Source organism: Salarias fasciatus (assembly GCF_902148845.1).
Source record: "Salarias fasciatus chromosome 7 unlocalized genomic scaffold, fSalaFa1.1 super_scaffold_4, whole genome shotgun sequence".
Classification (NCBI taxonomy): domain Eukaryota; kingdom Metazoa; phylum Chordata; class Actinopteri; order Blenniiformes; family Blenniidae; genus Salarias; species Salarias fasciatus.
In genome coordinates, this window is record NW_021941229.1 from 13877416 (window position 1) to 13896812 (window position 19397).

General features: G+C 41.1%; 2 protein-coding genes across 2 annotated transcripts; one reads left to right on the plus strand and one right to left on the minus strand.

Annotated features, from left to right (window-relative positions):
- Window positions 1–837: 837 nt before the first annotated feature.
- On the minus strand, window positions 838–11585 carry LOC115382766 (ER degradation-enhancing alpha-mannosidase-like protein 3). Its single transcript, XM_030084641.1, has 21 exons — window positions 11308–11585; window positions 10753–11179; window positions 10598–10643; window positions 9180–9280; window positions 8188–8227; window positions 7940–8052; window positions 7646–7799; window positions 7265–7399; window positions 7044–7149; window positions 6819–6916; window positions 6501–6626; window positions 6101–6184; window positions 5791–5874; window positions 5586–5710; window positions 5336–5501; window positions 5060–5217; window positions 4858–4975; window positions 4536–4709; window positions 4258–4423; window positions 3981–4172; window positions 838–3305 (listed from the first exon to the last, which is right to left on the minus strand). The coding sequence occupies exons 2-21, from the start codon at window positions 10869–10871 to the stop codon at window positions 3028–3030; spliced, it is 2583 nt and encodes an 860-aa protein (XP_029940501.1). The 5' UTR covers window positions 10872–11179; window positions 11308–11585; the 3' UTR covers window positions 838–3027.
- Window positions 11586–14101: 2516 nt separating this feature from the next.
- Window positions 14102–19266, plus strand: anxa3b (annexin A3b). The gene is made up of 14 exons (XM_030084264.1): window positions 14102–14222; window positions 14597–14636; window positions 14747–14794; window positions 14997–15084; window positions 15256–15350; window positions 15458–15571; window positions 15810–15900; window positions 16035–16114; window positions 16485–16541; window positions 17283–17376; window positions 17504–17599; window positions 17719–17777; window positions 18280–18402; window positions 18703–19266. The coding sequence occupies exons 2-14, from the start codon at window positions 14625–14627 to the stop codon at window positions 18760–18762; spliced, it is 1017 nt and encodes a 338-aa protein (XP_029940124.1). The 5' UTR covers window positions 14102–14222; window positions 14597–14624; the 3' UTR covers window positions 18763–19266.
- The last annotated feature ends 131 nt before the right edge of the window (window positions 19267–19397 follow it).

The following is a 19397-nucleotide window of genomic DNA, read 5'->3' on the forward strand; positions in this document are numbered from 1 at the left end:
TGTTTGTGTCTGGTTCTATCTCGCTTCCTTCACAAAATTTCAGTATTTTCAGCATGGCATTTGTTCTACATGCTTCATCAAGAATAGATTTGCAACAGAAAAATGGCAACCAAAAGAACAATCATGGACAATGTTCTGAATTTGTTTTGAAAACTGTGCGGTAATCACTGTAATAAAATTAAGTACGCAAACAGCTTTTTTAAATTATCGTTAAATCCCTGAAGTTCCCACGGTCCCTGAAGGCAACAGTTTACTGAAGCACTGGAAGCGACACAGGGCGTGCGTGATGACGTAGAGGACAGGTTGACTACAATACGCATCTTTTCTTCCATTGGGCAACGATGCAGGCTTGTAATAGAGAAATGGGTTCGTTCTATTTTGTCTGGTTTTCTTTAAAATATAATGCATGCAATCATGTAAATACATCTACATGGTTTTTCATTGTATTTACTATACTTTTATAGAAAATATTTAAAAATCGTTGTTTCTTAATAACTATGTAATCATTTGCAAGCACAAGTCCTTTACTTGCTTAGTGTAGATTATAAAATAGGCTACCAGTTGACCTTAAAAGATGAGCCTGTCAATCTACTGATTGGACATAGTGAATAGTTCTCAGAAACAAATGCACAAATAGAGAAATGAAGTAGAGGAAGTGGAGGAAATCTTGAATTGGACTTTATTGTCAAGATTGCTTGTTCCAGAAAACCATCACACCACAGTTGCATTCATCTCTTTTGGCAATTTTTGAACTTCAGCCAGCATCACAGGTCCAGGTTGTTCAACACCATGAAAAATAATTGCCAAGGAAAAAAAAAAAAAAAATCATCGGGCTTCTTTTTTTGTCCATGGTCCTCTAAATTGCATGAACAGTAACAAACATAGTCCTGAGGTGTAAGGGTTGGCAAAGCCTGACACAAAGGCTAAACAAAAAGAAAACATCCAGTTGGATTAAGATGCTAAATTTGCTCATAAGCAAAACAAACAAAATGTGCATTTTAATGTACCACAAGAAAAAAAAAATCAAACAGTATACCAGTGAGTATTAAGTAAGTGCTGAAAAAAATCTGATAAAGTTAAATTTAATGTTGAGGATTTCTGAATACAATAAAAGAAAACATGTTTATACCAGTGAGATGGTCTGTGTAGAGTGAGAGCCTCATAAACATCACATTTAAGTTTTTACAAAATAGATAAATGCTTAGTCAAACAAGTTCATGATTCCATTTCGAAGGGTGCAAACACAATGCTGGACCCAGCAAACCTGATAAATATTACTATTTGATTTGCTTGGACAATCACCTTGTAGAAACTGTAATGAAAATCAATCATTTCATCAATCAACACTCATGTTTACTGCTGCTCAGTGGAGTAGTGATTTCACTTAGTGCTATAATCCTCCGTCGCTATTGGATTTGTCTACGACTACATTATCTTTGCTGATACGATTCCTGTAATTTTTCTATTTGTCTTGCTGTTAATGACTTTTTTAAAAATGTAATTTTCATTTATATTTTCAAGCACTTCTAAAGCACTGTGATGTCCCTTGTTTCAGAAAGGTGCTGAAAAAAAATAACCTTGCCTACTTACATGCATATTCAAATTCGCCTAATTATGAGGCATCTCGAAGCAAACTGAATCCAGTAAACTGGACTTGGACAGGTCTACTGGAAGGTTTTTCACTTCCTTATCCAAGTGGCTTCTTTAGCTTGTACTAAGTCCACATATCTTTTGACAATTTCAAGATGAGAGTCCTCAAAACGGTGTGGGAACTCCAAAAGGTGGCTCGTAAAATTGCCAACACGAACTGATGAAGCCACTTGGAGAAGAGGGAAAACATCTTCCAACTCTTATCACCGATTCCATTTGACCCGATTCCATTTGCCTGAATTCATCATAAACACCACATACTCACACAGTGCAACAATGAAGGAGTTTTGGCAGTCTAAATCATTTGGTGCACAAAACACAAACAAATGCTAAAAACAGGCTGAATCAGTTGTTTCTGCACGACATGATTGTGGTAAGACAGTGAATTAGTGCAACGAGAGGGGAAAACTACATGAAAGATGTTTTTATGTTACATCTTCAAACAAAGTTGAAAAGTTAAAAGGGCCACTCCAGTTTTATTCCCAAGTTTCTGTTCTTCATTTTTTTCCCTTAAAATAATCCTCATTAGGATTACATTAAGAAAAAAAAAAGTGGTTGAACAAAGCGACTTTAGCGTGACCAGCTTATAAAACACAGGAAGGCTTCATTTGAAAAACATTTCAATTTGGATTATCTCTTAGGTGTTTACATACCACACACACACACACACACTATAGCAAAGAAACAAATGCAAAACACACACATACAAACGATTCTTCAAATGGGTTTAACTAGCAAACTGCATTCACTCTTGAAATTCCCTGAAGTGCTCATTAGCAAGATCCCAGCTAAACTTTCAGTCTCTGCTCCTGTCCTTCATTCAGCATGTAACTGAGTAGTTTGGGTAGCTTACCGCCACCTACTGGCCATTCACTTGATGTCCAAACAGAACAGGTGAAAGGTGAAAGTTTAGGGTTCGACTTGAAGTGAATCGTGATTGCATAAACAAACCGCACGCAGTTGTTGTTTTTTTTTCTTCGCTGCCTTGACTGTTTATTCTGGTGAGGTTTTAGTTTATCTATATCACCGCGAACGCCTCACAAGCGCCTACGACAGAATCACTACAGGCAGGGTTTAGGTTGAGGCAGTAACATCTCATCCTTCTGAACCGCTAGTTTTTGGTCCAAGGCCTCGTTTTACACCACCGGATCACAAACGCCCTCCTTTCCCGCACCGCACACGACTCCACACAGAAATAAAGAACCACCTTTCAAAGTCAAGACGGGATGTGAGCGGGGCCGTGCCGCTCCTCGTCCGGCCTCCGTCCGTCGGGTGTAAACATGTGGGCTGTGTGCTGCCGGGCAGTGAGGGGCTCTGAGGTACGCGCCACTCAGACACTGACTCAGGACCAGCGTTTAGGGAGCTGGGCCGCGGTGGTCAAGGGTCTTCGTCTGATCCAGTGTTTGAATTCTCCGTTTGGGAAGGATCTTCTGCTTCAGTTCTGTCGATTTCTGCCGTTTCTGTGCAGAGCCTATAACCCGGCGGCAAATGTTTGATCTCCACGGGTTCTAATTCCTCCACTTCTTCTTTGAGAAGCACCTCATCGTTCTCCAAAACAAACTCCAGGGTGGGGACTCGAGCTGCGCCGTCCTCCAGCTCCCCCTCCTCCGCCAGGCGCAGCTTTATGTTCATGCTGATGGATTTTTCTGATTTATCTGGGAAATGAGCAAAGGGAAAGATATTCAGCGAGCAGTCCGGCTGACGCCCTGAGGGAAACCAGGACGACGTGACGTGGATGCAAAAATGGGTTTTCCTGCTTTCTGCTACTTTATGAATTTTCTAAACATCATAAAAGGTCTGTGAGTTATGCTTCTGAAAACGATACGTCCCATCCTGCCTGTAGCAATAAAATATAATAGAAGGTACAAACAGAAACAAATCTGCTGATTCTCTTTAGTGTTCATTGGTCAAACAACTATGTAAAAATAAGTCAATAAATAAATGCATAACTTGATAAATTTATCCTGCTAAAAAAATAACAGCTTACTGTTTGTACAGCAGACAGAGTAATTTATTCTAGAAGTTACAGAAGCAGAAATATTAGGAGTGAGTCACATCATGACGCTGGATGAATCAGACCGAAATACAACTAAATGCACTGTTCAATCTGCCACATGGACCCTTAGAACAACAGTCTTCTGAGTAAACGCTCTGTGATGCTGTAAAAGATAAAAGTTTTATTTGCTTCCTTAAGTGACAGAAAGATGTTGATTCAACTGGAAATCTTTTCCCAGTGATGTGACTTTCAAGTCACAATAATCAGTGCAGGGCTAGAATTTACTAAGTTCTATTTATTTTAATCTCTTATCGTTTCTTGCTCTGACCCCCACCTTGGCCGAGCTGCCTCTCCTTCGGCAGCATCAGCACGTCCACGTTGTGATGTTCCTCCAGAGCAGCCGTCAGCACGGCGCCCTCGCGGCTGAACAGGAAGACCAGAGGCAGAGTGAGGTCCTCAGTCGGGTCTCCGTCACCGACCATCTGGAAGAGGGGAGTCTCATCGCTGTTGCTTCCCTCGCGGTGGTCTGAAAAAAATGAGTGGATGAGCAGACAGATTTAATGAGACTATTCAGCTTAAAGTACTGCAACGCACTGTTCTCGATTCCTTACCTATAAAGATGACTCCGATGGCCCCGGCACCCTGCAGCCAGCGGGCCTTTGCAGCAAACATGCAGTCGCCACGCAGAGCCAGAGCGATACGGCCTTTGAGCTCCACTGCATTATCTATTGGTCCGCATGCAGTGTAGGGGGAAGCTTTCACGATGCTGCCCTTCACCTGAAGCACAGGAGTTCACTTAATGTAGTTTAGAAGAACAAAGAGGTAAAATACAGCAAGCTTCAAAATAAAAACAAACTGACGGTAGTGCACTATATGCAGACTGTCTCACCCCGTGCTCCTGCTTGGTCAGGTCCATGCCGAACTTGGCAGGTCCGGCTGTGAGGACGGTCCTGCCCAGGAAGGGGGGCGATATGAGCTGAACGGCATGAGGCACCACCACCTCCTCCTCCGGTGCCTGGCTGACCTCCGCAACCAGCTTCACTCGGTACACGCCTTTATGCTCCTGTAGGGATTCATACGGAGACGATGACCGGCCCATTTATTTACTTTCCAGTAACCTTGAGATGCAGCACTATTGTGAACCAGAATTATATATGAGAAACGCTGATGTACTGCAGTGTACAGATGCAAAGTGAAAGTGAATAAAATACCCGATGACTTCCGTCGACTCCTCCCGTGACCTCTCTGAGCGGAGTGAGGGAAATGCCCATGCTCTTCAGGAACTCCACCGGCTCCATGCCGTTATCATGGAGCGGCAGCTCAATTTCCCTGAAAAGTACAAAATCGCTCAATTCAACTCTTCAAGTGTGAAATCGTACTTCAAAATCAAAAGGGCCGTGTAACCGGACACACCTGATAGGCAGAGGGTGGAAGGCTCGTCCCACGCCAGTCAGATACTTGTAGCCGTCCCGAATGGTTTTGGCAAAGGAAGGGTTGTTTGGGAAAAGTGTCTCAGTGCTGGGACAAGAGTGTGTGAACAGATCTTCCTCTTGAGGAACAGGAAACACCTCCTGAAGCACAAAACACACAGTAAAAAAATAGTTTATGCATGCACCATGACATGGTTAAATAAAAGCATCATGAAATGAAACACGATCCGATTGAAAGGTCATTCCAGTATTATCTTACTGTAGTATTCCCCTGACAGGCTGGCTGAGTGGTGGACAGAGAGACGGGCAGGAGGTGAGCCTCGGTGGTGAAGATGTAGTCGTCTATATCAATGGGCAGCTGGCTCTTCTCCGAGAACAGCAGGTACAGATATTTAAACATCTCTGCCAGGAAGAAGGAGTCCATCCTACATAACCACAAACAAACAACTCCATTTAACACAGCACAACTTCTGACGCAGTAACCAAAACTTGTCTGTCTCCAACAGTACCGGTCTTCGTGCGTCCCCGTGCGAACATCCTGCACAGCAGCAAACCCACAAGGCACCCTGGCGTAGGCGTTGAGCTTCTCCACGATGGATTGTCCCACTCTGAGGTAGTACGGGTCGCCAGTGGCCTGCAGGGATCAGAACGTAACCTTGACTGCACTTCTTCAGAGAGTTTCTGTGAATGACACCGTCCGGTCAGGTCTGTCACCTTATAGAGGTAGTAGGTGCTCTCCGCGAACTCTGGTCTCAGGAGGTGTTGGCCCCAATGAACTCTGAACTCTGTGGTGAATGCCTGGAGGGAGGTCAGTTAAAACACAGACAAGCAAGTAATACAGACAGTAAACAAATCTCTTTGTGCTTCATAGATCTAAAACACGCGTTTGGTGTCAAAGTGATCAATTGAGAATGTCACATTATAAAATCAGAAAATACAGTGACAGAAAAATGTACACGTGCAGCTGTATTATTGATTTTATTCTTGGTTGATAGCACTGAACAAGAGAAAAACAATCCCTTACCTCTGGAAGAAACTTGTGCTGTTTGGTGACTTGGTAAAGCATCTCATGTGTTTCTATGGCTGGTTTCAGGTCTCCTCTCAGAACCTGTATCAACCCAAAAGTACTATTTACCATATTTCACTGTGCAAAATGTGTGCAGCAGCTTCTGTGACTTGCTTTGATTGTTGTGAGTGTTATTGAAATAGAGGCCCAATTTCATACTTTGCACTCTAAAATTGATGCCAACTTCTGCTTATTTCAGAAGCTGCAAATAACTTTGTGCTCACTACGCAGATATACAGAATGTCAGATAGGTGTGGGGCGATTTCATTATTTCTTCCGAGCCACTAATGAAAAACACAGCAGGCTGAAATTAATTAGAATCCTTATCGAAATGAGCACAGAGGACAGCATCACGCACCTGTAAGCCAGGGAAAAACGCCAGGAGTGAATCCATCCAGCTCCGCACGCTCACAGTGGGGTTGTGCATGTGCACGTTGAGGAGCAGGGGCGGCTGACTGATGTACTTCATAATCGCGCTGTAGTGCTGTTTTAGACAAACATAAAAAAAATAGATATATACGTATATATCCACAAATCACACCTTATCCAACTCAAACAACTACAATATGAACAGAATGACTCAACATGGGCCAAGGACATGACAGGAACGCAATACATCAAAGCTGGTGCCAAACACAATGATTCAGTTGATACGTTTCACCGAGGAGGGACTTACAATGTTGAACCTGTCCAGAAAAACACTGTCCCCAAGAAGAATGTAGGCCTTCATCAGATATTCATAGTACGAGTCGATACCAGCACCAACTCCACTATCTGTAAACACACAAGAGTCAGGTATCATATCTGAGTAAGAAACTACAGGGCTCCAGTATTTATCACAGGGTATTGCGACAGTTTTATGTTTTTACGCTGTGCTTGTTCTGTGTGTGCATTGCCTCACCCCTCCGGACCCACTCCCCATTGTGGATGTTGATAACAGTCCCCACCAAATCACTCCCTCTCTGTCTCCTCTCCCAGAGGACATCCAGAGCCTTCCTGGCATGCTCCTGTGAAAACATCCCCAACGCCACTCCTACATTATTTCATCCGCGCTGAATGTTATTGGATATAAATAAAACAAGCACAGAAAGTCCTGTTTTTAGGGACAGAGGAGGAGAATACCTCAAACACAGAATTTCCTGACAGTCTGCTGAGGGCAGCAAACTCCAGGATCATTGTTCCTGCGCACGCTGTGCACGTGTCCGATTCTGTGCCTGTGCGTGAGAGAGGGTTAAGAACGCCATAGCGCAGGTTCACCTAGAAAAACAGAACAGAGAAATGAAACTTGTTACTAAACTCAGGTCAAAGTTCTAAAGCTATTAAGCCAAACCAGACACGTGAAGGAGTCTCTTTTCTCTTTGAGAAATTCATCAACCCGCCGGGGCCGGCTTAACGGCCATTTCAGAAAGATTAGAAGATTAGACAGCAATTTTTTGGCCCCATCTGCATACAAAAAAATACATAAAATAAGACCTGCAATGTTTTTTTTAAAAAAAAAAATACCTTTGGGTATGGAAGGCCACTTGTGGTGTTAAAAGCAGGCAGCAGCCGATGGCCCAGCTCTTTGGCCATGTGTAGGAGTTCGTCACGATACCACTGCATCCTCTCTCCACGCTGCCGCAGGAGGTCGGCCATCACATGGCCACCCAGGAGCCCACTGTGAGGACGTGGTAATGGTGGGTTTAAATAAGAAGGGCATATCTGACACTAAGACATATGTCCTCCTGATTCACAATTGGATCAGTTAAAAAAAAAAGTGTTTATTTTAGTCAGGAAAATCTCAGACAAGCCTCTTACCCCAAGACTCGAATGTTTGTCTCAAATACCGACACCACAACATCATTGTCGAGCCGAACATCCTGCACAGCCTTCCGCACGGCATCCTCAAACTCATCGAGTTTGTTCAACACCTACAGTCACATTTATACACCAACAAAAGGGAGTCAAAAAGAGTCTGAACACACTGATGTAGTTAAAGAAAACAGTGCAAAAGTAAGAGAAAACTAAACAACAAATTAAGCTTGCAAACAAGACGTCACACTCACCACCAGGGTATCGAGGGTGTCAATCAGAGTGAGAGAAAACCTGCAGAAAAATTGGAAAAATGACAATAAGAGTTGGAATCATATAGAAGATGGGTGTCTGAGTTTTCCACTGATGCATCTAAATTCTTATTGAGATGCAGACTGCAAAACATCAGATCTGTTTAATTGGCAGTGAAATTACATTATGCAACATGTGTGAGGTTTAACAGGATTCGCTACTGTGTAGGTCCATGATTTATCACCTTCCTGAGGATTTCATTGACTGGAATTAGCATCTAATTTACGTATCAAGAAACTGGGACATCCATGCTGCATTCAAATGAGGCTTGAAAGGCAAAAACAAAACAAGGAACAATTTGAGAGTGCGTTTAAGCTCGAGAGATGTGAAATGTTTTCCAAAAAAAATAAAATACAGATGAATGTGGGTGGATATATTTCCACATTGTACAGAGTTAGTTGAATCCAAAGCAATTTCTTCTATATTCGGCTTCAGTGTTGCATGTTATTAATAGATGGTAGAACATTTTGGGTGATGTTTAGTTGACTTTTTTTTTTTTTCTAAAACTGAGGCATCACTTCATCAAGAGATATTCAGGGAGGAAGCAGCATTGCAAACCTGCACACTGCAAATGAATTTGATCAAAATACACCACAATACAATTCTTTAAACAGCACGAGCACCATTTCTGTCTTCCTACATTTAGAAACTAAGGCAGTGTGAGTACATTGTAAATAAAGCCATTGTTTTGAAGTCTTCTGACCAATGAAATGTCTTGTTAAAAAAAAGAAAGAAAAAAAAAACATTCACATGGGAGAATCGTGCTTCGTCCAGCTCTACAGGGAGACTCACACAAACATCGCACTTTGTCCCAAAGGCATGCACACCACTGTCACTTAGGGTCTTCGGGAGTCACAAATACACAGCTTGAGGGACTGGTGCGAAGCTCTCACAAGATTTATCTCAGGCTCGTGTAAATAACTGATGCACTTACTTCCCCAGGGAGTCGTCTATGTCCCCTCGGTTGGGCTCCTGACCACGGACTCTGCCTCTGCAGCTTAGAGGCATCAGCTCATCTGCCGGGTAGGCATATTTCTGCAACATAAACAACTGCAATCATCTTCAAGACCTGCTGAACTGTTAAGCATTTCATTCTACACTCTCTCCACATTTCCAGTTGTTTTGACATTAAATTCAAACATTTCTTGACACTAAATGAAGGAGGTACTTTGTTATATATTCCTGTAATACTTGGAACAGCAAGCTGTCGTCTTTCTCACTTCCAACAATCAATAACACCTCTCTCCTGAGGTACAAAAAAAAATAAAAAATATCCTGCGCAACAATGTTTCACCTGCCAGCAAGTCTTTTCAACATTTTCACTTCAATAAATGTTCTCCTTCACAGACGTCAATGATTTGATTATTTTTGTCAGTAAAAAGTTATATTAAATGGAAGCATCATCTAGCTCATGTCAGGTCTATTAAATTTCTACTTAACACTTCAAAACATACAGTTTATTTGCCATCTGTAATACATCTTAGTGAAACTTCGATCTCTTTGACCAGTAGAGCCATTGTCCTGTCTAACCGCTGGTCTAAGTGCAGGGCCTGAAGAAACAGCATAAAATGCTGGCTCTGCAACACTTATAAAGAGCTCAGAGGTTTACAAGGCCATCTTATCTGCTTTCAAACATAATGTCTAGACAAAAACCATCATGAATCAAAAAACATCTACTACCAAGTTCTTTTTTCTGCCATCTACTGCTGCTCTTTGAGTTTCTTTCAAAAATAGAACATGTAAACATTTTCCAACGCTCACAATAACACAATAACAGCCAGTATTAGAGCAACACAATGGCGCCGTGGTTAGCAGTCCCACCTCACAACAACAAACCTATTACTGTCAACAGATTACTTCCTGCGTTCAACAATGAATCACACCTCTCCGAAATGAATGTGGGCTCAGGGGCCTTTCAAAGTAGTTTGCATATTTTCCATGAGCATGCAAGAGTTTTTCTCCTGTATTCCAAAAGCACGCATTTGAGGTTTGTGGTAAAAATAAATTTGCTTGCAGGTGCAAACAGAGGTGTGTGTGTAGTATATTTCCCCATCACTACCAACATTATCATCATGTAAGAATGTAATGTCAGTGGTTACAGTTATTGTTTTTCCATTGTTATTTATTGTTCATATTATTTTCCTTTGCTACTTTTTTCGTTACTGTCTACTTGCTGCTGCAACAATTCAACATCTCCCCATTGTGGGATAATTAAAGGATTACTTTATCTTATCAACCCAGTGATTAACTTGTGATCTATCCAAAGTACACCAGTGCTCAACTGGGATCTTCTAGAGCACAACTAACTCAAATAAAGCTATAAAAAAGATGGATGGATGAACCCTTGCTCACCATGTAACTGCCATAAGCATGATCAAACATTTCAACAATCTGGTGCCTGCAAAACAAATGACGAAATAGGAATTATATGCATTGAAAATGTGGGAACATTTGTCACAATACTGCTCAATGTAAACAGTGTTTATGCGTGTGCAGACAGTCGTCACCTGATGACAGTCTTCTCCTCTTTAGTCATGGTCTGACTCTCCTGACATGCCGCCCAGCCAAAAACGCTGATCATCACGAGTGACTTCAGCATCATCCCTACTCCAGAGGGGGGGTCCATCTTCCCATAAACTCGTAAGCCCCGTCTCTCCTGGTGTGTTCTTACATCAGATCAATAAGGGTAAACAGACCCCTGTTCTTTGCCCAGCGCCCACGCAAAAATCAAACAGTCCTACAGGCACAGCCGTCCTCCTCCAGAGACCAGCTCGTCCTCATTTCAGCGCAGGTGGATTGTGGTTAGCTACCTCCTAGTTCCATTCCTATGTTGTTGGTGTGGGTCGTGCAGCCCCGTTAGGACCACCTCGTGCCCGCAGACAGCAGCCTCAGGTCGCTGCCGTCCATGTAAACAATAGCAGCACTGTTAGCTTTCTGCGAAAACAAAACAAAACTTGACACTCAGCGCCGACTGGCACGAGAAAACCGGAAGAGGATAAACACGGACGTATGTTTAATTGTTCAATAATAGCAATAATAATAATAATAAAGTCAGTATTTACCAGGTTGACATCCGAGAGAGTGGAGTAGCTAACGCTCCCGGTGCTGGGAGGGTCCCGGTGGCTAACCCGCTATCAAGTTGTTCCGCCGTCCGTTACCGAGGCTGGCTAGTTAGTTAGCTACCAGGCTTATCAGCTATAAAAAGACAGTAAGCCAAGTCAAAGGCCAAAGTCACTTCACGTGTGAGCTTACACTGATAAAGTAAGAAGGTCGCTGACACGTCGCCGGGTGTCGGTGCAGTTCCGTGCGGTGCAGCAGCGAGCTGTCAGCGGGGACAGGCTTTGTTGAGAACCGGCTGATACAAGGGCAGAATTCGCCCTCAATCTCTTCTGACAGGAACGTTTCATGCCACGTAAGGCACGGCCCAAATTTGAGTCCGGATAAATCCTCTGCTCAACACCTCGATTAACTCCTCCAGTGGTTATTAATTTTACGGAAACGTTAGATTAAAGTTATGTTTCAAGTTCCAGGCGCGTAAAAAAGAGAAATTGTGTTTCTTTATTATTGCTAATATTTTTTTAACTTAGGGTGGCTTCCTTACAGACAACACTCGGGTCAAAAATAAATAACAGATCCATACGTCACAGAGTTGTAGCATCAGCTGACGCTTTCAGTGTGTTTTTTTCATATTTTGCCATTTTTGTATTTGTGTGGTTATTAAATATCATTTTTGCAAACACAGCAACAGCAAGCATAATTCATCTAATCCCTATGTTGAAAAGAATGTACCGTAACCAATGAAAACATAACATGCTTCATACAAATTCTTCGACTCACAACATAATAATTATGTACAGTTAATTTGGGTGATAGAATTATCACCTTCTTTTTAACATCCTCTTTTGACATGGGTGGCTTTCTCAAATAAACCTGATTGGACTTTGTATGTTCTTATGCTGTGTGGGTTTTCTCATGGGTACAGTCCAGACCAAAAACAAGTATGTGAGCGGGGGCCTGACTCTCTGTGTTTTCCCTTACCATGATCAGCTGGATATAGAACAGAACATAAACAGATGGATGGATGGCCTAAGTAACAAGTACACCTTGTTGAATCAAGATATTTCCTGCCTATTTCTTCTTTTGTTGTGTTTTTCCTACAGTGAAAAATGTTCATCTAAGACAATAAAGCATAAAAAGGGGTGGGGGGTGTAAATATCTCTCATGACACAACTTTACAAATGATTTTTTTCCCCTTCACTTTAATGTAAGGGTCTGAAATTATTTATGATGTGAGTCTCGTGCTCAGATTTTGTGAGCAACATACATTTTTTCCAGTCGAACATCACACAAAAAGTAATAATAATAATAATTAATCTTCTCACTTCATATTCAAATGGGTCAGCAAGTGGAGCCAAAAGTCACGTTTTTAGAATATGTAATGATGATTTAGAGTGGTTGGTGGTATGTCATCAAAACTGAGCTTCATTTGTTAGATTCAAGTCACTATTTGAAATAAACAAGTAATCCATCACAGAAAAGAAAGCTTTTTCTTTAAAGAAAGCTGTTTAAATTATTATTTTATTGGTGTTCAAAGGTCAAAATACAAATCTTGCGATGTTTGTTAGTGATGCTATAAGGTCACACTCTGGGCCACACAGCTGTGATCAGCATGTCTGGTAAATTGGGGTCAGGGCTGTACTACCAGAATTATGCCACTAGGTGTCACTATTGTCAACTATCTGAGGCCTAAACGCGTGTCTTCAGATCTGCCAAACTGGAAACATGATGGATAGTATGATATGGTATGTAGACTGTAAATCATTTATAAGAGCTGTGTTATTTGGTATTATTTCAGTGTAATATATGGTGTTGCTGTAAATGTCCAAGAAGAACACTGCGATCTTAATTACACAATGATGAATTTAGACCAGGGCTCACCAACCTTTTGGGAGCCAAGGCCTATTTTTGTCAGTATTCAGTTGTTCGGGGGCTACCAGCATAAATTAAATATTCAAGACTTCATATTTAACTATTTTATTGTAAAATGTTAATAACAACATTTCAAAATTTCATGTTTTTAAGCCAATATTATGCCACAAAGACAGAAACAACTGTCTTTAAATCTTCATATTAAAGAGAAACTATTTCATTTGCTAGAAAATACCCTCAAGGGCTACTGGGCAAGCCCCAAAGCCTTTGGGCCAAAGGGCACCTGGGTCCCCGCGGGTAACACGTTGGTGACACCTGATTTAGACGATAAGATCGACAGAACAAAAACAAATTTCCTGTTTCTCAGTTTCCTTCCTCTAATGTGTCACATCTGCACCTGCCCTCAGAGCAAACATGACTTTGACCTCTCAGATCCTGTCACATTCTGCCTTTTATTCAAATAGGCAACTTATACTTTATGCGAGTTTCTTCTTCTTGTGATTATTATTATTATTATTATTATTATTATTATTATTATTGTTATTATTATTATTATTATTATTATTATTATTATTATTATTATTATTATTATTATTATACCACATAGAGCCCGAAAGTTTTTATATTTAGCTTTATACTGTATGAAGAAGGATATATGATTATAGTGACAGATGATAGATAGACGTGGTGCTTATACAGTTGTTCATTTACTGACGCAAACTTGAGAACACATGACACTGGAGGACGCTCCCACCCCTCACTTTGTGATTTTCACATTGTTGAAATGTTTAGTTACTTCATCTTGTTTAAAGCTGCTGGCCGTTCCGCAGAGGAGGAGCGGGGTAACAGTGTCTGTCTGGGGTAAAACAGAACCGGAGCTGCGCTGTGCGCCATGGAGACGATGAGGAGGAGTTTGTGGATGAACTCATGATTCAACTTCCCGCAGCTCCGATGGGCGTTTCCCTCTCTGCTTTTCTCAAAGGTGCGGCGACCCCGACTGTCTCTTGTGAAATTCCTGCCCTGGCATCAGCCCTTTCGTTCCACAGAGGTAAGATTCTCACACTAAAGAAACATCAGTTCCAATGTTTAATTGCGATCTTTGCGCGCGTAAGCGTCTATTTCCTGTTCCATGCTTCTCATTTGGCTAAAAACTACAAGTCAGACTTCTGTCGACGACACAGGCGTGAAAAGCTTCGGCTTTCCTGGAGATCACATGTTTCCATTTGACTACTAGGAGTCGGATTTGAATAAGTTTCCCAGACGATGACAGTTGAAGGATTCCTGTGGGGATGATGTCCAAAACTCTTTCACTTATACCAAACTATTTAATAACGGGACAGAGAGCCAAAACTAAAGAAGAACAAACACAGGCAGGAGTTTAAGACACAGTTTAACTGTGAATATTTATATTCTTTTTTCTAGCTCAACACTCTTCTCTTCAACCAAAGCCATGTCTGTGTGGGTGAGTGAAATCTGTCAAAGTGATATATTTCTTTGTATTTTAAGGCTCATCATTCATCATACCTCAAACACCAGCAGATCATTTGACAATATTTGTTGTTGTTATTGCAGGATGACTTGGACCTGCTCTTAGACTCTCCCTCTTCCCTGACTGTGAATGTAAGCTGGATATTACTTTGATGCAGGATGTGTTCATGAAACAGGACATGGTTTTATTGGGGCTTTTGATGCTTTATGGCTGTAATATAAATAAAAAGGGGGAGTGTGGGGCATCCAATAATATACTACACACTGTGTAAATAAGGGATTGTGTTGCTGTTTGACAAGATGTGTGACTTTTGTGTGCTCATGTGTTGATCAGTCCAACACCAGAGGAACTGTGAGGGACAGGCCAAACTTCAAGGTGGAGGAGGATGTGGCTACTCTCAGGAAAGCGATGGAAGGTCTTGGTAAGAAAATGAGCTCCTATCATCAGCACAGCAGTTTGGATTCTATATTAATCAAATATGCCAAGCAATTCAGTCCTGTTTAACTGATCAGGCACATCATGTACCTTTCAGCTGGGGTATAATGGAACTGAATCATTGCACGTTGTGACTGTTTGTTGTCATTTTCCGTAGGTACAACAGAAAAGAGTCTGATCGAGGTGTTGACGAAGAGCAGCAATGCTCAGCGTCAGCTTATAGCTCGGGCTTATGAGAAAACCACAGGAAGGGTAAAAACCATTCACATTGTAAAATGTTGATTGTTGCCGCCATTAACAGAGACTCTAACGTGGAGATTGTTGTTTTAGAAGTAAAGATTTGTGTTTCCTGTATTCAGAAATTAATCGATGACCTGGAGGGCGACACCCATGGAGACTTTGAAGACCTGTTAGTGGCCCTGGTGAAGGATCCAGCGGTCCACGACTGCCATGAAGTCATTAAAGCCATCAAGGTTTGTGAAAGACTTGAAATAAATGCCTCAATCCATTTCACACAATGTCCCAGCTACCTGCATGAATTAGTCATAGAATGTGGCCTGATTGCTGTTTTTTTCTGTACATTTATATGTATAGTATTTGCATATTTAATACTTCATAGTCAGACTTCAATGTAGTTGTGTTCCATAGTATTACCATTTCATTATTATTCACGTGTGTGTGTGTGAATATATTTCATATTTTCATGTTCAGGGAGCAGGAACCACTGAGAGTACGCTGACAGAAATCTTCGCCTCCAGATCTAACCGACAGATTAAGGCCCTGTCTGAAACATACCTGGCTGGTGGGTAACTCCAGCTTTATGTATTTATCCTCTCTCTGCTGATAAAGCTCCGGTTTAAACCCGTCAGCAGCTGTTAAGGATGTTCGTTGTTCATGTTGCTGTGAAATGATGTGCATTTTGCCGTTTCGTGTCAGAGACGGGACGAGCGCTGATTAAGGATCTGCAGTCGGAGGTGTCGGGAGATTATGGCAAAGCTCTCCTCATCTTGGCCGAGGTATCGCGTCTTAATGAAAACAGCGATGCTCTGTGAGATACTGTACATTCCCAACAAATGAAATCCAGGCACTTAGTACTGTAAGTCTTATTGTTTGACAGGAGTGAACATTCCTAACTGATCTGAAAAATGCAGATTCAAGCCTTGATTCAGTGTCCAAATAAAAGTTCCATATTTCTGGAAGCAAGAAAAGCAGAAAACCATGCAGATGTAAATCTGACCAAATCAGTTTAAGAGATATCAGTGAAATTTTCTACTGTAACCAGAATTTTTAACCCAGATCTTCTGCTCCTGAGCAACAAATGTCTCTCTCTCTTTTTTTTTTTTACATTTTATATCAAATTATATGTTTTCATTTTTATTGTTACAGGGGAAAAGAGATGAGAGCACCCATGTGGACAATGCCAAAGCTAAAGCTGATGCTAAGGTACACAAGACTCTGACATTTGAAAAACTCTTTGTGTTGTATGTAAGGGCTTTAAAACCAGTGCAGTGAAACACCTCTTCACACTTCTGGGTGTCACACTGTAACTCTTTATAAATTAATTTAGTCTGTGTCAGTGAAGAAACATTTTTACTTTTGTGACTTTTCAGAGATGGCACTTAAAGATCTGTATTTTAAATGTTTTATTAAAAAAAAAATATATCTATATCTATATATACATACATATATATATATATATATATATATATATATATATATATATATATATATATATATATATATATATATATATATACAGTTAAAACATGAATAATTGAGATCCATTTTTTGGATTCTTATGGCAAAAAGCACCCAAACTGACTACGATCTATAAAGTTTGGTGCATTGATTGGGAGAATCTCAATGTTTAGCACATTTATTTTATCAAGTACGTTGTGACCACTATAAGTCAAACATGGTTAACATGAAAGGCAAAGAAGGGGAAACACAGAATTCCCTGAACATGGGACACCACTTGTCCAGTGAAGGGTTAATGAAGTGAAAACTGTAGATCTCACCTCAGTTAAGACACTGGCACCAATGCAAGTCTGGGCTTGTTTCACTGCTCATGTCCTTGACGTCAGATGCAGCTTTCTGTCAGTCGGAGCACATGTTAACTTCAAAATGTTCTGTGGTGAATTGTTTGCTGTGTGTATTAATCTCCCCTGTCATCATTCCACACAGACTCTGTATGAGGCAGGAGAGAAGAAGTGGGGGACCGACGAGGCCAAGTTTATCGACATCCTGTGCCATCGGAGCGTTCCCCAGCTTCGACAAAGTGGGTTGACCTCTGACATGTAAATTTAATCAAAAGAAGTAAAAAAAAAAAAAAACACTCTTTTTTTCTTTCAGTGATTTAAGTGCTAAAAATGTAATTTTCTCTGCATCTGTATTCTGTCTCACAGCCCTGATTGAGTATAAAAATATCAGCAAGAAGACTCTACAGGAGAGCATCGAGAGCGAGATGTCTGGAGACCTGGAGGAGCTACTTGTGGCTGTTGGTAAGGAAGTAAATAAACATGCCACAGTTTGTTTTTATTGCTGTTTCAAATTCATGATCTGATGGAACAAATTACCTCCTGTACATTCGTGATCCATTTCGCCCTTTTTATGTGTGCAGTGAAGTGTGTGAAGAGTGTTCCTGCGTATATGGCTGAGAGGCTTTTCAAGAGCATGAAGGTAATTCACCAGATTCACCAGAAACATCCGTCATGAATTTATATCTGCCTGGGCTGAACTCTCCTTTGTGTTCGTCGTGCATCTTTATTATCAAGCTTTAAATTGTAGTTATTACTGAGCTATATAATTCAAAATAATCAACAGATGAAAACAATACAGTTCACAGAAATAAATGTCATCTTAACACTAATTTGTCAATTTTTTTCCACATTGTTGTGGCAGACTGTCGCAGCCCAGAGTTGCTCTAAACAGTTGGCGTCTTGTTTGCTTGCACTGCATCCTCTTTATCCACAGCACACTGTATAAATCACCAGCGGTGTGGAAGGGAATGTTAAGCCATGTTTTATTGCTGCTGAAATGAGCTGCAGTGGTTGAAATGTGTCAATAGATGGGGAGAGAAAAAAACAACAAACAAAGCAAATTGTGCAAGTGCAGAAAAGGCCATTCCAGCAGAATGTGTGTGATTTTTGTGGGTATTTGTGTCAACCTGCTCTTTGTCCAGGGAGCAGGCACCACCGAGTCCACTCTGACCAGGATCATCGTCAGTCGCTCAGAGATCGACTTGTTGGACGTCAGAGCCGAGTACAAGAAGCTGTTTGGATACACACTCTACTCCCAGTTAGAGGTCTGTACACACACCCAAGGTTTACAGTCAACACCGCACCTTTCAAGCCGCTGCGCACGCTCACCTCAGAAACTCAGACTCCTATGTATTTTAGATTTATTGCAATCAAAAATCAAAAATCAAGACTCAGAAAATATCAGATCAGCAGTTTTTCCCAGATTTTTTTTTTAAGTAGAGGCTATAATTCTTTTTTTAATGCATAACTGATTTTCATTTATGTAATTTTGAGCAGGGTCTGTTTATCATATTATTATCTGTGTGACTGTTCATCCTGATTTCCTGCCTCTCTCTGCCGTTCAGTCTGAAGTGTCGGGCAACTATGGCGAAGCTCTGAAGACTCTATGTGGCCAAGATGACTAACTCCTCACCGATCGTGTGCCGTGAAACGCAGCTTCAACCCGTGACTAGAATAACTTCTGACGACCAAAGACAAACACTTCTACAGTGCCATATGTACGAATAATTAATGTTTAATTAACTGTAATAGTGGGTGGGGTCGACCACCTAAAACATTTTGAAGTTTGTAATCGCAGCTTATTTCAGTCTTAACAGGACTCAAAATGTTGAAATGTCTAATTGCATCAATTCTTTCCACTCTGTGACGGATTTTGTAACTTTTTTTTTTTTTACTACATGTACTTTCTTTTCCGAGACACTTTGGTTAAGTTTGGATATGAGATAACTAATGTAACACACACCTTTCTGGAAGTGAGTTGATTTCTGACATTCGCTCACCTCTGTGACTGCAACTTCCCTTCATATTTTCAAGCATTGTCCCTGAAGGTACTGAATTGGTTCAAAAAATAAAACTTTACTGTCTTCATATGAATCCAGTGAATGCAACATGAATAAACTGCAGTGACATGAACTGGTTTGCAACATCTCCAGATGCCTATACATGCTCTGCTGGCTGGTTAGTGGTTCATCGATTCTACGTTTCAGTGTGTTGGTATCTGACCTGTGAGATGGTTCTGCAACTTGTTTCTGGTTCACCC

Coding starts and splice junctions, on each gene's coding strand:
- LOC115382766 (XM_030084641.1), bottom strand. CDS start 10,871: ATGGACCCCCCCTCTGGAGTAGGGATGATGCTGAAGTCACTCGTGATG. Junction 7,150..7,264: donor CAGGAAATTCTGTGTTTGAG/GTATTCTCCTCC, acceptor ATGTTTTCACAG/GAGCATGCCAGGAAGGCTCT. Junction 4,976..5,059: donor TTCCACCCTCTGCCTATCAG/GTGTGTCCGGTT, acceptor TGTACTTTTCAG/GGAAATTGAGCTGCCGCTCC.
- anxa3b (XM_030084264.1), top strand. Junction 14,795..14,996: donor CCTCTTCCCTGACTGTGAAT/GTAAGCTGGATA, acceptor TGTGTTGATCAG/TCCAACACCAGAGGAACTGT. Junction 17,377..17,503: donor CGTTCCCCAGCTTCGACAAA/GTGGGTTGACCT, acceptor TCTGTCTCACAG/CCCTGATTGAGTATAAAAAT.